Genomic DNA, 18,260 nt, shown 5'->3' with positions numbered 1-18,260 from the left:
TGAACTGCAATATCTGTTATTTATTTGATAATCTTTGAAGATTTTGTTATCTAAGATTTTTTGGATCTTTGCAATTAATCGTTTTGTGTATGCAAACTATACCAAAAAGCATATCCCTCACTATTACAACCAAGGGCATAATGTATTCATTCCATAAATTTCATTTATTACAATTTTTAATTTTTGTAAACAGTATCCCTTTAGGAAGCTACTTGGTAATATACATCTAAATGTACATATACAAGCTAGAATTTTAAATTTTTCTTCATACTTATTAATTTACATTTTTTGATAAGTACTCTGGAACTTTGAAATATGATGATACTTCGCATCATTTACCAAGTCGTCCAGCTCAAGCGTGGCTGTGCAATGAAAAAGAAAATTTGTTCTCACTGGAAGACATGCAATTTAATAACAGGTAAGCTAAATCAGTCTTTTGGAAGACCTATCCATGAATGATAAAAATATTACATTTTTTACAGAAGTAGTAAAATGATGAAAATAGGTGAATTATTTAGAAGATGGAAGAACATTTTGGGTTGAAAAAATATCAGAATGATGTTATGAAGTTTTTAGTGTAAGAAAAAGGTCAGTGAATTAAAGCAACTGCAAAACCTACGTGTCAGCGAATAATGTAATTTATTGTTGAAACAAGTGAACGTTTAAACACTGCTATATAGGTAGAGAAAAGGAATAAAATAAAAATTTCAGTGCTACATTTCCTTTACAGAAGGATTGAAATATGCTTCAAGTAATTGAAATGTAAACATTTTAAATTAATGGCAGACTTTTATTACTTTTCAAGGTAAAGGTTTTTCTGTATCTTAAATGGACTTTATTTCCAAGTTTGAGGCAACCTAAACAGCTTGGCGTTTTAAAAAGTGCTGATGTACTTGTGCTAATTCACTTAAAAGTGGTTATTTTGTTACCAGAGCAGAAAATAGAAGCTTATCCTGGACACCTGAATCAAAGACTAGTAGAAAAAGTGTGCTAAAATCTGAAAAAGAAGAAAAAATTTCAGAGGAATGGTATGTGATCTATTTTGCATTAAAAAAGTAAGAAATTGTGAATGTACAAAGTAGATACTTTTCAAGATTTCAAGAATTCCTTTATCAATTTTTAAGACACTGTGCTTCTGATTAAATTAAAATTTCTTAACTGAGGATACAAACTTCCGTTATTATTTTAATTATTTGATAAAATTTGTATATATGTTTATATGTATATGCATATCTAAATATGTCCTGGATATTTGTTTTGCCTTTATTGAATTTGATCTGTTCATAGGGGCTTTAAGGATATTTCTACTGCTCAGCAAATGCTGAAGAGAGCTCAGAAAATGAAATCGAAGAAGTTAAAGAAAAAATTAGGTGAGTAATCAATTCTCCTAGAATAATAACTATTTGTATGATATTGAAAATAAGTTATTTTAAAACGTTTGCCCAATTTAGTAAGAACAGAAATAAATGCTCAGATATGAGTACATCTATGGTAATGGCTCAGAAAAAATGCTTAAGAAAACTTAGGGAAAATTATGTTTCTACATTTAAGTGATTTGTTACGCTCATTCTATGTTCACTTTCCCCCTCCTATCTCTTTTGCTGTTGATTATTGTATCTATTGGGCACTGAGAATTATGTTCTAATTTGTTTCTATCCTGTGTCATTTTGGAGAGCATTGATTCTAAAGAGCATCTGTGTCATGTGCTTATTCCTTTGAGTGTTTTTGAATTGCTTGATTATTCAAACCATTTATTATAAATTTATCAGTTCCATGGCTATCAGCTATGAAGACTTCACAACTTTTCACCTTGGAGAAGGAACACAGTTTATGTGTTTTATGATTTGGCAGAATTTGGGAAATGTTCAAAGGCTTCTTCTATCTCACTTGCCAGGCTACGCTTCAAATCAGTTGTCTTTCTTTGGTTACTGTTAATAATTTTAGTATAATTAGTTGATGTGTGGGGTAGTTTATAGATTTCAGGACAAGAAATAAAAGGTTATTATTATTTTATATTTCTAACCAAAACTATGAAAAGTTTTTGCATTTATCATGTACTTTTACATATACTTTTATTTTTATAATTATTTACTCATGTATTTATAGGCCTAATACAAGTAGCATGACTTTTTTTTTTTTTTGCTGTTGAGTTTCCTTAACTCATTAATTTCTTTTATAAAGATCTTATTGTCAGTGAAAAGTTTTCATAAAAGTACCATTACTCCTGATAAGAGGAAGAAATCTATACTTACTCTGCAGTTCTAGCTTATTTAAGCACCAAAGAAATATCTGGTTAATTCATTTTTATTTTGATTGATTTTTTATGTGTAGTTTTAATGATTACTTAGTTCAATAGCAGAATTTTAAGAACCATACATATTTCTTATAATTAAAAAAAAAGAACAGCAATAAAAATAGCCGAAGGTGGTTACCTCAGTGAAATAACTCCAAACCCCTCACAATAGTGAGACTCAGTTTCAGCCTTGAGGATGTGGAGTCCAGTACCATAAATCAAAATAGTTTGATAAACTTTTTCATTGCTTTGATGTATGTTTCTACTCATCTTCAAGGGTATCGATAAACATTCTTTAAATACCTGCTTTGAGAACAATAAAAGTTTCTGAAACTCCTGGGGCAAGTTCATATATCAGAAGTGGTTTAAGAACTGATTCAGTCAATGTTCAACAAATATTTATTCCCAGCTTATATTCAAGAAATTTTGCTTGAACTACTACTGTTAGATTTATACAGTTTGTACAACAGCCCCTGGTAGTGAAGGCTGAGGAAAGTTTTTCTGGTCATACTCCCCACATGAACCTATCTTTGGGGCTATATAGGTCTCTCTCACCAATTCTTGCAACTGAGGTTTTTGTTTTTGTAGACTGGGAACATTTTGATAAATCAGCATAGTAATTAGTATGTTTTAGCAAATGATTCAATAAGGAATATATGCTCATGTAAAAATCATTGCTTTGAAGGGCAAAAATTAGGCATAATTATTATCAGGCAAAAATTAACCTTCTTTTATCAGTCACAAGGGGGCATGATAGGGTAACAAATGAAAAAGAACACCCAGCTGTCCTAGTTACATCTTATTTTGACAGAGGTCATGAAACATGACCTGCTAGGTAAAAATCCTAAATGACAGTTGCATAATTCTTATGGGAAGAATTTTAAACCAAATTGCACTCTTACTACTTTGTGAGGTTTTGTGTCTTTATGTTAAGCTTTTGTTATATTTTGTTTCATAAAAATAATGTTAGATTGAAGAAGTCAAACCAATTTTTTCTTTAAAATTTAATGAGGAAATGTAAATTTTAATTATGAAATTTAAATTTTCCTCACTTTTTCCCCTCAATCCCCTCAATCCCCAAAGATAGGTTCATGTGGGGAGTATGACCAGAAAAACTTTCCTCAGCCTTCACTACCAGGGGCTGTTGTACAAACTGCATAAATCTAACAGTAGTAGTTCAAGCAAAATTTCTTGAATATAAGCTGGGAATAAATATTTGTTGAACATTGACTGAATCAGTTCTTAAACCACTTCTGATATATGAACTTGCCCCAGGAGTTCTGTTAGAATGTTAGAAGCATTCAAGGCAAGATTAAAGATGAAGAACATCTGTGATCTTCTCCAGTTATCACATTTTATTTTCCTTTTAGTACCTTAATGATGTTAGCCCTGTTGTCATTTTGTAACCATGAGCAAGTCAGTTAAGATACTGTGCCTCTCAGGTTTCCTTGGATTTACAGAATATTCTCTATTCTTCTATTTATGGAATAGAGAATTTTCTAGTATTTCTCCAGGTTTTATAATTCTATCAATCTGTGATATGCAATTAACTTATTTGGATCTGCTAAAATAATGGTTACAATTTCAAATATTTACCTACTAATAGTTTAAAATCATGTTTTTAAATGTTTAAATTCTACTCTAAAACACTTGATAAAATTTAAGTGAAATTTTCACAGACACATGGAAATAAGTCTTACATGGGACAACTTGCCAACTTGAAATTTTCTAGCCACCAGAGGGCAACATTGTCTATAAAACCTCTGTGGAAGTAACCGGCACGTTGTGGGTGAAAGTGAGGCAGAATAAAGGTCAGAGAATAGAAATTTCTAATGAAATGGAATGAATTACTTCCTAGAATCTAATAAAGCAGTGATCTTCGAAAAGGTGACTGAATAAATGCACAGAGTATGGAAGCTTTAATTCAGAATTCTGCTGTGAAAAATACACTCCTCGTTAGACCAAGTTTCTCAAGTAGCAAGCACATAATATATAGTTTGTTTCTTGCACATATTTTTATTAGCCAAGGAGTATGAACCAACAATATTTGATTTAAAGTGGGAGTGAAAATGGGGTGAAAGGCAAAGCTAATTAATTTAAGAAAGTGGAGCGTAATGGGGTCAGTTGCAGATACAGGAGCAATACTCCTGAGGAAGCTAGTTAATGAAGAAACAAGTAGCTGAGGAAGCATGCAGGGTGGGCAGCTATTAGGTGAGACTTGGTATTGATGACTTTTATTAGTATAAGTGAGGCCATCTGCTTAAAAAAAAAGATGTAGAAGAAAGAGAAATTGATTGTAAGCCATGGGATGAGGAGTTACCGTGGTTTACACAATTTGGGCTTGTGTTCTGATTGTTTTCATTTCTGTAAGTAATTTGGTTACCCTCATCATGGGCAAAGCATGAACCAGTAATGACTGGTTTTGTTTTTGTTTGTTTTTTTGTTTGTTAGTTTTTGTTGTTTGATGCCTCATGCACAGAAATAATTTCAGAATTTGGTGATCTGTTGGGATTTAGTAGGTACTCAGGGAAGTTTGGAGTTAAGCACAGTGTTGAAGAATACCATCTGTAAGGTGAGGGTTAATGGTTTATTGAAAACATGTAGGGTCAGTAACCTAGAGGTAGTGAGATAATTGATGGCAAGACGGAGATGAGCTGGATGGGGAACAGAAGCGGGTGATTGGTTTTGATGTAGAGCACTCCCTAGAGGAGATGAGATCTGAGTACAGGAATTATGGTGGAAAACAGCTGGAAAGAAGTTTAAAGAGTTAGAATATAAGAATAAGGTGTAGCATGGTTTACTTGTATTTATCATATTTATACATATCACGTTTCATAGTTATAGAAAAGAGTAAGATGAAGCAAACATTAATTTAGTTGTGATGGTAGAGCCACTGCTAAGAATAAGAATCATCTAGGAGCTGTTTATAACATTTAGCAAATATTTATAATATTTATAACAGTTAAGTACATGCTAAGGATTCACTATCTTGGTAACATTTATCCACAACCAAGAATTAAGTCAGGCAGAAGATAAGAAAGGCAAACTTGAATGTGAATTAAGCAGTTCATGGGACTTTAAAAAGAGGGAAACAATGTGAATAGGTTGCAAAATGATAGTATAAATAAGGATTAATAAGGAGGAGGGAACAAAAGGGAACAGTATAGACAAAACTGTGGGAAAATGAAATTTACTGTTAATTTATTTTGTTTACCTCACTAATTTCCAAAAAAAAAAAAAAAATACAAGAATTTAGATCATGTGACTTTTTTGTACTCTCAACAAAAGAATAATAAAACCCACTTGAATAGTAAGATCCTTGAGGGCAGAGGCTTGCTCCCTACTGAATTCCCAGAACTCTAACACCATGTCTGGCACATACTAGATGTTCAATAAGTAATTGTGAACTGAATTAGCAATAAATGAGATAAAAATTCTATGTGTGTTTCACAGTGTGTATGTGTATGAGTTTGTGTGTACATTATGGCCATTTAAATACATTTATATTTGGGGAGGCAAATTTAAATTAGGAAATAGTACATATTACTTGTAAGATGATGAAATATAGCTGGTCAATCAACCTTAAACTTAAAACTAATTTACAGCACTTCTGTACTTGGCACATACAGAAAATGGATAGTAATAACCAGATTTTGATGTATAAAAATTAACAATAAGATAAACCAGTGAGCTAAAATTAGATTGGAGAAACTGAAAAAGGATTATACTTGGGAAAATAATTTTAAAACACAAAATTGTCTAATATTATGTTACTAATATTATATTATGTTAAAGATATAAAATGTCAAATCCTGAGCCACATGCCTAATAGGAGCTAATTTTGCATAGACATGGCTTAAATCCTTATAAGTATAAAAATGGAGTAGGGGAGGGGACAATGGAGAGTTATTGCTAAATGAGTATGCATTTTACTTTGGGATGATGAAACATAGTCTGGAAATTGATAGTGATGAAAGTTACACAGTATTGTCAATGTACTTAATGTCAAAGAATTGTCCATTCTTTGGACAATTTTATTTTTATGCTATGTATATTTTACCGCAATTAAAAATAAATTTCAAAATGCATTTAATACCTATTTCCCAGACACTATGCAAGTCAGACCAGGGGCCAAAAAGAAAAAAAAATATATGTAGTCCTTCCACTGAGGTTCTCAGAAGAATAGACTCAAATGTACAAAATTGACTTTATAATGCAAGAAAAAGGTAACAGAAGATGTACTACTTACAATATCCTTATCCCCTGGCTTTCTTACTGGATTGTGTATTTTTGAGGGTAAGAATTCTATCTTATTCAGTGTATTTTTCAGGGACTATTAAAACCAACTGATATTCCCCCATCTGGAATTATTATATGTTTTCTTGCTTCTTATGATTGTCCATTTGTAATTTGAGTTTGTTTTTTTAATTAAAGTCAATATAAGGTGATGCAATCAGAATGTTTTGAAATAAAAAATATGGAATAAAGTTATTTGTATTATGTGCCTGTGGGAAATTCTAGACAAATTCCTAAATATTTTATGAGTATTAACTTATTTAATCTTGATAATAGTATGAGTATTATTATTCTTGTTTTACATATTAAGAAATAAGATAATAAAAAGATTATTATTTTCTCAAGTGCCAAGGAACTTAGGAAAGATACAGAGCTTTTATTTGATGTGTTATATGTAAGCAACTTTTACTCCCTCTATTTCTTATATATCTCATCTTAATCTATTAAGGATTTAGAGTTTTTTCCCAAGAATATCATAAGTTGGAAATGTTGTTTGTGTTGTAATTATATGTCTAATAGTGCCATTTATAGGTAGGCACTGGGCCTGATCCTTTTTGTGCACATTATCTCATTAATTCTCACAGTAATACTTCAGGGTCAGAATTTTATTCTGTTGGTGAAGGGAGGAGGCAGAGATTAAGAGTGTATGTTCAGAGTCATACAACTAGTAAAAGTTGGAGCTGGGATCTAACCTAGGTATGAATAATTGTAGTGTCTTTTCTCAGAAAATATATAGGTCAAATAGAAAGGCAAGACGAGCAAGAGAATATATAAAAAGATTGGCAAGTTTAAGGAGCAAAACAATTCCTAAGCCTGTGGTTATCTGTCTTCCTTGACTGACTAATGCTCCTTTTGACAAGTTAATCCTTTTTGGTAAATGATTTAGATGATGTATAACATTTGTTCTATGAAATATATTACTCAGTTTTTTTGTTACTCTTGTACATTAATATGGAATTTGTATAGAAGCATCCAAATTATTATAATACTTGGGGTCACATATAATTATGGGATGTCCCCAAATATCAACCAAAATTTCCCCTTATCTTGAGAAATATAATCCCTGTGACATATGTAAATTTTACATAGGAAAAGTTAGTACTGGAAGACTAGTAGAAATCTTCAGTTTGCTTATGCTAGAGAATAACTCTGCAAATAGCATTTATTCTGCTTCTGTAATTCAGATTATAAAAAATTACTTTAACTTTTCATTAAAATATATAATTTGGGTTTTATGATATTTAAAAATCTTATCTTCCCATATTTGCATAGGCACTTCTATTGTATAAGATATTAATCAGAAATTCAAGTCTCTTACTTTTTTGCCAGATTAGTAAGATTTAAAAAAAAAAAAAAAATGCAAGCAGCCCTGAATTGTAGTTTTATGTTAACCTACTTTAAATTCACAACTTCCCACTCTCTATTTTAACCTGTGATACTAATTTCAATATCTTCTTTTCTTAAACTTGTCCAACAAGCAAAAACTTATGCTAATGTAACTACATCAAATCCTCAATTTTACATTCCATGAAACTATTCATTACCAATAAAAATTTATTGGCTCCTATATTTTAATCATCCTACTTATTTTGTAAAATTAATAGATTTTGGATGTTCTTGGCTTAAAAAGATATACAAGGGGGTTCCATGAGGGCAGATTAGGAGAGACAGAGCAAAATTCTCCTCTGTGAAAAACACTAGATAAAGGACAGAAAGTACTCCAGAACAGCAGTTCTAGAGTTCCATCAGCTGGGCAGGGACTTCAAAAGTGAGAAACAAAGAAGCTGCATTTAGAAAATGGGTGAGTGTTCAACGAAGAACGCTGCCGGCAAATGGCTGACTAGAGCTGACTGACAGTGGGAGGGGAGTAGCTTTTCATGACCCAGGCACTGTCCTTAGTACCTGGCATGGGTAATGACCCTTCACAGATGGCAGGCAATAGCCCCTGTGCCAGGGACTGGTCATTGGAGGAGGCAGACAGTCACAGAAGGGGGTAGCTCCCCATGGAATTCAGATTCGGTAGGCTTGTAACGGCATCCACTCTTCCTCCATGGAAGCCCATGGTGTGCATAGCCTAGAGGCAGGGGTGAGGAACAGAAGTGCCAGGAGCCCTCCCCAATGCCAGAGACTCATGGGCACCTGGCAGAGAGGGACTGTAGGGCATTTGACCTAGAAGGTGAGATGCACATCTCTGTGGCACCAGAGTGCTCAACCCGCAGCCCCGGGAATGGCCGAGACCACTGTGTCCTAGAGCAGACTCCCTGCCAAACTGCACAGGGCACACCCCCACCCACAGGGATGGTGGTCCCCCGTGCACACAGAAAATTGGTAAACTGATTGGACCTCCACATGTTTTGGACCCCCACTCAGTGCATAGACAAAGTTGGGGGAACTGGCTTCAGGGTAAGACGTGGCTCAGGAGTGCGATCTGCTGGTAGGTCAGGGAAACTGCACTCCACCAAGCTATAGCTCTGTCAAATTATAAATAAATGTTCAAATAAGCCAGCATATACTAAAAGAACCCTATCAAGATAAACAAATGCCAAGAGGCAAAAAAAAAAAAAAACCAAAAACAGAAAATGATAAAGTATATCAAGAAACAGAAGATACTGAGAAACCAAATATCTAAATAAAAAGCCAGAGGAGACACAGAACTTGGAGCAATTAATCAAAGAAGTACTCACAAACATCAATATCATTGGTTCAGTATAAAAAGGACATGAAGAAGATATTAGAAGATCAAAAAGAAGAATTTGCAAGAGTAAATTAAAAAACTGGCAGATCTTACGGAGATAAAAGATACTGTTGATCAAATTAAAAATATTCTTGAGACAGATAACACCAGATTTGAAGAGGCAGAGGAATGAATTATCAAAACTCGAAGATAGGATGGTGGAGAGTGAAAGGACAAAATAACGAATGGTGAAAAAAATTGAAAATTTTGAAATGATCTCAGGGATATAATGGACAACATGAAGCACATAAATATAAGAATCATTGGAATTCCAGAAGGGGAAGAGAACAGTAAAAGGCTAGGAAGAGTGTTCAAAGAAATTCCCAACCCTTCTAAATGATATAAATATGCAAATCATAGATGCCCAGCAAACTCCAAATAGAATACATTAAATAAACCCACTCTGGGACATATTCTGATCATATTGTCAAATGATGAAGAGAAGGAGAAAATTCTGAATGCAACAAGAGAGAAGTAATTCACCACATACAAGGGAAACTATGTAAGACTAACTACTGACTACTCAGCAGGCACCATGGAGGTAAGAACTCAGTGGTATGATGTATTTAAAATTCTGAAAGAAAAATTGCCAGCCAAGAATTCTTTATACAGCAAAGCTCTCCTTCAAAATTGTGGGAGACCCTAAAAGTTTTACAGACAAACACATGCTGAGAGAATTTGTTAACAAGAGACCTGACCTACAAGAAACACTAAAGAGAGCTCTGCAGGTTGTGAAAAAAAGAAAGGACAGAGAGGTATGGAGAAAGGAACAGAACTGAAGAGTTCAGTAAGGGTACCTTTAAAGAAATACAGAGAGGGGAAGAAACACATTTGACAAATAAAAACCAAATGATAAAATGGCTGATTCAAGAACTGCCTTCACAGTAATAACATCAAATGTAAATGGATTAAACTCCCAAATTAAAAGATATAGATTTACAGGATGGATTAAAAAAATATGAACCATCAATATGTTGTTTACAAGAGACTCATCTTAGACCCAGCAACACAAAAAATTGAAAGTTAAAGGATGGAAAAAAATATTCTGTGCAAGCTATAGCCAAAAGAAAAAAGGGTTAGCAATGCTAATTTCGGATAAAATAGACTTTAAATGCAAGGATGTCATAAGAGACAAAGGATACTATATACTAATAAAAGGGATAATTCACCAAGACAAATAAAAATCATAAATGTTTATGCACCTAATCAAGGTGCTCCTGAGTACATGCTACAAAAATTGGCAAAACTGAAGGGAACAATAGGTGTTTCCACAATAATTGTGGGAGAGTTCAATACATCACTTTCTCCTATAGATAGATCAACCAGACAGAGGACCAATAAGGAAATTGAGAACCTAAACAATGTGATAAATGAGTTAGACTTAACAAACATATATAAAGCATTGTCTCCCAAATTACCAGGATATAATGTCTTCTCTAGTGCTCATGGAACTTTCTCCAGGATAGATCATATGCTGGGGCATAAAACCAGCCTCAATGAATTTAAAAAAAATTTAAATGATTCAAAGCACATTCTTTACCACAATGGAAATCAACTAGAAGTCAGTAATCTTCAAAGATTTAGAACATTCACCACACACTCCTAAACAATCAGTGGGTCAAAGAAGAAATTGCAAGAGAAATTGCTAAATATTTTTAATGAACGAAAATGAGGACACAACAAATCAAATTTATGGAATGCAGCAAAGATGGTATTGAGGGGGAAATTTATAGGTTTAAATGCATACATTGAAAAGGAAGAAGAAACTAAAATCAAAGAACTAATGGAATAACTGAAGAAGCTAGAAAATGATCAGCAAACTATTCCTAAAGCAAATAGAAGAAAAGAAATAACAAGGATTAAAGCAGAAATAAATGACATGGAGAATAAAAACAATAGAGAATAAATAAAACCGAAAGTTGGTTCTTTGAGAAGATCAACAAGATGGACAAACATTTAGAAGACTGACAAAGTCAAAAAGAGAAGACCCAAATAAACAAAATGATAATTGAAAGGGGGGACATTACTGTGGATCCCAATGAAACTTTAAAAATCATAAGAGGATACTATGAAAAACTATATGCCAACAAACTAGAGAATTTAGAGGAAATGGATAATTTTCTGCAAACACATGAACAACCTAGACTGACCAGAGAAGAAATAGAAGACCTCAACAAACCAATCACAAAAAAAGAGATCCAATCAGTCATCCAAAGCTTCCTACAAATAAAAGCCCAGGGCCAGATGGCTTCACAGGGGAATTCTACCAAACTTTCCAAAAACAGCTGACACCATTCCTACTTAAACTCTTTCAAAATAATTGAAAAAAATGGAACACTACCTGACTCATTTTATGAACCCAACATCACTGTAATACCAAAACCATATAAAGATGCCACACAAAAGGAAAACTACAGGCCAATCTCCCTAATGAATATAGATGCAAAAATTCTCAACAAAATACTTGCAAATCTAATCCAAAGACACATAAAAAAAAGTCATACACCATGACCAAGTGGAGTTCATCCCAGGCATACAAGGATGGATCAATATGAGAAAATCAAACAATGTAATACAACAATTAACAAACCAAAGGGAAAAATCAAAGGATTATCTCAATAGATGCTGAAAAAGCAATCACAAAATTCAGCACCCTTTTTTGATAAAACACTTCAAAAGGAAGGAATTGAAGGAAACTTCTCAATATGATAAAGGGTATGTATGAAAATCCCACAGCTAGCATAGTAGTCAATGATGAGAAGCTGAGAGCCTTCCCTCCTAAGATCAGGAAAAAGACAAGAATGCCCGCTGTCACCACTGTTATTCAACATTGTGCTAAATTATCTAGCCAGAGCAATCTGACAAGACAAAGAAATAAAAGACATCCAAATTGGAAAGAAAGAAGTAAAACTGTCATTATTTTCAGATGATAGGTCTTATGTTTGGAAAACTCTGAGAAATCAACACAGCTACTTGAGCTAATAAATAAATTTAGCTAAATGGCAGGATACAAGATTGATGCACGTAAGTCAGTAATGTTCCTTTACACTAGAAATGACCTACCTTGAAGAGATATCCAAGAAGAAGATTCCATTTTCAGTAGTAAATAAAATAATCAAGTACCTAGGAATAAACTTAACAAAGGATGTAAAAGACCTCTTCAGAAAATTGTATAACTTTACTAAAAGAAGTAAAAGGGGACCTAAAGAAGTGGAAAGATATTCCGTGTTCATGGATAGGAAGGTTAAACTTTGTTAAGATGTCAGTCCTCCCCTAACTGATCTACACATTCAATGCAGTTCCAATCAAAATTCCAACAACCTATTTTGCAGAGTTGGAAAAGCTAGTTATCACATTTATTTAAGGGAAAAACTGCCTTGAATTGCTAAACACATTCTAAAAAAGAAAAATGAAGTGGGAAGACTTACACTTCCTGGCCTGAAGCTTACTATAAAGCCACAGTAGTCAAAACAGCATGGTATTGGCACAAAGATAGACATACTGATCAATGGAATTGAATTGAGAATTCGGAAATAGACTCCCAGATCTGTGGTCAACTGATTTTTGATAATGCCCCCAATTCCACTAAACTGGGATATAGTAGTCTCTTCAACAAATGGGGCTGGAAGAACTGGATATCCATATCCTAAAGAATGAAAGTGGACCCCTACCTCACACCCTATACAAAAATTAATGCAAAGTGGATCAAACTCCTCAATATGAGATACAGTACCATAAAACTCCTAGAAGTTAATGTAGGGAAACATCTTCATGACCTAGTATTAGGAGGTTGCTTCTTAGACCTTACACCCAAAGCATTAGCAATGAAAGAAAAAACAGATAAATGGGAACTCCTCAAAATTAAAAGCTTCTGTACCTCAAAGGAATTTGTCAAAAAGGTAAAGAGGCAACCAATTCAATGGGAGAAAATATTTAGAAACCATGTATCTGACAAAAGACTGATATCATGCGTATATAAAGAAAACCTACAACTCAATGACCATAGTACAAACAGCCCAATTATAAAATGGACAAAAGATATGAAAAGACATTTCTCTGAAGAGGAAAGACAAATGACTAAAAAACACATAAAAAAATGTTCATCTTCACTAGTTATTAGGGAGATGCAAATCAAGACCACAATGAGATATCATCTCACACCAATGAAAATGGCTGCCATCCAACAAACAAGAAACTGCATATGCTGTAGAGGATGTGGAGAAATTGGAACTCTTATTCATTTCTGTTGGGACTGTAGAATGGTACAGCCACACGGGAAGACAGTTTGGCAGTTCCTCAGAAAACTATGTATCTACTTACCCTACAATCCAGCAATTTCACTACTCAATATGTACCCAGAAGGTCTGAAAACAGTGACATGAACAGATATTTACACACCGATGTTCATAGCAGCATTGTTCACAATTGCTAAGAGATGGAAACAATCCCAATGTCCTTCAACAGATGAGTGGATAAACAAAATGTAGTATATACACACAATGTAATACTATGCAGCAGTTAGAAGGAACGAGGTCATGAAACATATGACAACATGCATGAACCTTGAAGACATAATGCTAAGTGAAATAATCCAGGCACAAAAAGAGATTTTGTATGTTACTGCTAATGTGAACTCTGAAAAATGTAAAATAAGTATCTAATAATGTAGAATATAAGGTACCTAGAGATAGTCAGAAGCTAGTGAAGGGTGAAAGATAATCTAGTATGTACAGATATGATAATGAGAGTGAACTTACTGGTATGGGAAAGGTCAGGTGTGACTATGGCTTGTTAATGGTGTTATAAGCTACAATGACACATTGAAGGTGACCATGTTTGTAAATGGTTTTTAAAGGCATGTAACCCACAGAGTAGCACCACTAACCTAAATAAGTGTTAACATGATATATTTATAAGGTATGATACTGGTGCAGAGGTTTAATGACAAAGTAGTATGGAAAAACTACCCATTACTTATTAAAGATGATATTTAGTAGGAATATTACCAACTCCACATTTATACTAGGGATGAACAGTTAGCAGCTGATAAGAGCTTTGGGATGTATTATATTATGATAATTGTTTGAAGTTGAGAGTGATGATGCTTGTACAACTAAGGGAAAATAATGAAAGAAACTGACCATTTTTCTTGGGATAAAACATATAGTAAGTGTAGTTAGGAACCCACTACTTAGTAAATCAAGCCCTTGACTTGAGGCTTGCTCTTGTGCAATTTAAGTTTGTAAATAGGAGGCTGAGCCCTCCTATAATTATACCTAAGAGGCACCTCCAGGGACACTCTTTTGTTGGTCAGATGTGGCCTTTCTCTCTCAGCCCAACTCAGCAAATAAATTCATTAACCTTCCCCATCATGAAGGACATGACTCCCAGGGGAATGAATCTCCCTGGTGACGTGGAACATGACTCCCAGGACTGAGCCTGGCCCTAGCAGTGAGGGATTGAAAACGCCTACTTGGCCAAAAGGGAGGAAAAAAGAAAGGCAACAAGCTGAAGTTACAGTGGCTAAGAGATCCCAAATAGAGTTGAGAAGTTATCCTGGAAGTTTCTCTTATGCAAGCTCCAGCTGGATCCCAAATGGCCACAGTATGCCATGCCCTTACCAAAAGTAGTCCCCAAATACCTAGGTCCCTACCTGAGATTCTATTAAAGATGTACTCACTAAGTTTTATCTTTCAGAAATTTAAATCCACCAGAGTGTTCCACCAGATAAGTCCTAAACCCCAGAGGCAGTAGCCTCTTTAAGATCAACTATCAGATGCAGCTCCCTTCCCCATACTGTCGACACCACCTTTAATATTAACAAGTTTGGGTGTTCACTGTGTAGACACCACTAAAGTTGGAGAAAGAGATTAAGTGAGAGGAAGGGGTAGCAACAAAGAAGATAAGATTTAACAAAGGTCTATGAATACTGAAATTTTCTGTAATTATAAATTTTTTTGGATGCTGGGATGTTAGAATGGCTGGAAGGAGGTAAATGACATGATGGAACTACAGCTATAGTGTCCATTGGGATTTCTCTGTAGCAGCTCATTGAATTGTGCCTTGAAGGTCCTTCGCCCTTTCTTTATACACCTTGTATTGCAAAATAAGAAAAGGACTGAAAACTGTGGAACTGTAACCCATACCATTTATTGAAATTACCTATATGACTGCTTGTTGAGCTGTACATTGAGAGATGACACCTTTCTGTATGAATGTTATATTTTACAATAATGGAAATGGCTAAAATTGTGGAACTGTGACCCCAGACATACTTTGAAATTTGCTAACTACTTTGAAATCATACTTGATAGTTATCACTGTTCTATACATATATATATAAATATATATATGTTAAAGTTCACAATTAAAAATAAAAAAAAGATATGCAAAATTTATACATCTTTTTTTGTTACATAAATAATATATATTAGGGCAAAAATGAACCCACTATTTTTTACATTAATTGATGAAATATCTTTTCCTACTTTTTCCTCATTTCATTTGTTGTCTTGGTTCCATATCCTTTATCCCAGCTTTCCAACATTTAGGAAAAAAGGAGTAGGGTATATGGTTTTTCCTGTAATAATGTCTTTCATCTAGTTATACATTTATTGAAATTTTGCTTCATTTCTTCAGAAATATTAAGAATTTAAGAAGGAAGCTAAAATAATCAACAGTAAAACAACCCCCCAAAGAAAAAGATGATCCATAACTAGAAATTTTAAATGATTAATTTGTTTAATCAGATAAGCTAGAAAAGATTAATGGTTGGTTACCTTGTAATGTGAGCTTTTTTTGAAAACATCACCATCAATTTCTTAAAACCTAATAGAGGAGGTATTATTTTTTAGCACCACCTAGCAATATATATTGTAATTTCAGAGAAGGAATGAGCTGCATTTATTCTTATTCCTTTTGTCTAGATCCTGCTGTGCGCCTAGCATTATTCAAAAACAATGAAAATAAACTTTCTTTTAGAAAATCACCAAAGAAGGCACAGTCCAGAAGAGATGGTTACTTTGAAGGTATAGTATAATCACAGTTACACAGAAAGGTAAAAAGAAATACAAAGATTGAAAATTTTATTTAAAACAAAGTGTTTTAAATTCTTAATAAGTCCTAAGTACATATTTGAAAATTTATGTCTAAAATGTACTTGAATTAAAGTCAAAATATAACTCTTAAAGCTAAAATAGCCCTTGAGTGTATTCATACATTAGTGTAGTATTTTACTATTTTTACCATGATTGTATGAACTTTCAAGTCCTTGTATTTTTATGTGAATGTCTTATAATGCTATGCCGTCAGTATTATTCATTTTATTTCAATATTATATGACATATAATAGCCTATATCAATGGAATTTATTACATATTGAAATGATATTCCCATTTATTTATTTCACTACCAATATATACAGATATGTATTGAACACTATAAACAATACAGTGGAACTTAAAATATTTAAGCTTGCCCAACTCACTTTGGTGGGAAGGATTAATACATTCAGGTTGGGCAGATTATATATCTGATGTCAACATTCAGAGGAATTATGGACTTATATACTAAACAAATTATTTAAAGTAATAGAGCAACCAAACTGACTTAAAAACAAATTTGCCATTTTACTTTTTAATTTTAATTTTGTATAACTTTATCTAACTTTTTATTGTAATTTCTAATAGGAAAAAGTAGTTAAATATATTTGAATGAGTTGAACTATTTAGAATTTTCAATACTTTGTTTTTTGTAGATTTTTAATAAATCTTAGAATTTATGTATCTTCATAGCATTATTGAAAGTTGATACCTGTGGTTTACCTTTTTGTTCTGTAATGTGTCAAACAAAAATTGATAATCACCAAATTTATATTTTTTAGAATGCCAACTAAAATTTGTAGAGGTAAAAGAAATGTGATATGGAATTTTCTTTAAATTACCATAGTAATAAATATATCCATGGAAAAAAGTAGATGAAACAAGTGTAGCAAATTATTGGAAATTGTGGAATCAATAGATGATAGTATATAGGTGTTTGTTTTACCATTCTACTTTTAGTTAATATTCAAATTTTTCCATAGTAAAACATTAAAAACTTTGGTGGCATTGAAGGTATCAAAATGTATGTTATTCAATAAATATTTATTGGTTCGTATTTTAATAGAAATGAAATATTCTTCCAGTATAAATTAAGGCTTGGGTTTTAATCAGGGTTACCTGTTAAATAAGTGGATTGTTACATTAGAAAGGAAATGCCTTAGGAAGAGAGACAATTAGAGCATTTTTGCCCTTTAAATTAGCACACATTTCGAAACTGGAAAGGAGAAAGCTCTCCCTACATCTTCAATTACATTCTCTTTTGCTCTATGAAATGTGAATATAATGACCATCTATAATATTATAAATGTGTGTATGATTGTTGATTTGTATACTAATATATGTATATGATATGCTAGAACTATTTCAAAATAGTGATAAAATGGCCTGTAGAACATAGAACATTTCTACATGTACTTTATGAAGGTATATATGCATTTTTGTCTTTTTTCCCAAGGCTATCTCAAGTGCCTCTAGCATTTCATTAATTTCACAGAATTACGTTTTATGGTGTCTAACAGTCATTTTAAGGCATTTTTGGAAGGGAGGACTTGGCAAAATCATTTGTATATGGAAGCACTGTTTCTACCCAACTAATATGTTTTTTTGTTGTTTTTTTTTTTTTGCCTCTTTGTTGTTGTTTTTGAGGAGAAGAGTGAGGCAAAGATAAGTTGATCATTACTGCCAGGTTTAACCCCATGTTGTCTTTAACTCCTGCTGCTCTGGCCTCACTCACCTCGAAGGCTCACATCCTCATTTTCCCATCCACGGAGGGCAGTCAGCTTCCAAGTCAGCTGCCTAACTCCAGCTGCCTAGTAGGGAGTGAATATTTTAAAGA

The 18,260-nt window shown here is 33.3% G+C and overlaps 1 protein-coding gene across 4 annotated transcripts in view; it reads left to right on the top strand.

The window, feature by feature from the left end:
• Positions 1-18,260, top strand: part of LRRIQ1 (leucine rich repeats and IQ motif containing 1) — a 250,333-nt gene that overhangs the window by 136,886 nt on the left and 95,187 nt on the right. For 3 of the 4 annotated variants that reach the window (XM_037847783.1, XM_037847782.1, XM_037847785.1), the window contains exons 20-23: positions 297-418; positions 933-1,028; positions 1,288-1,370; positions 16,250-16,351. In XM_037847783.1, coding sequence (XP_037703711.1) covers positions 297-418; positions 933-1,028; positions 1,288-1,370; positions 16,250-16,351 — 403 coding nt within the window. The remainder of the gene's footprint in view (positions 1-296; positions 419-932; positions 1,029-1,287; positions 1,371-16,249; positions 16,352-18,260) is intronic. The other variant, XM_037847784.1, reaches the window with a different exon arrangement.

Source organism: Choloepus didactylus, chromosome 8, assembly GCF_015220235.1.
Source record: "Choloepus didactylus isolate mChoDid1 chromosome 8, mChoDid1.pri, whole genome shotgun sequence".
NCBI lineage: Eukaryota > Metazoa > Chordata > Mammalia > Pilosa > Megalonychidae > Choloepus > Choloepus didactylus.
Note: the sequence above shows the minus strand (reverse complement) of the source record. Positions and strands in the feature narration are given on the sequence as shown.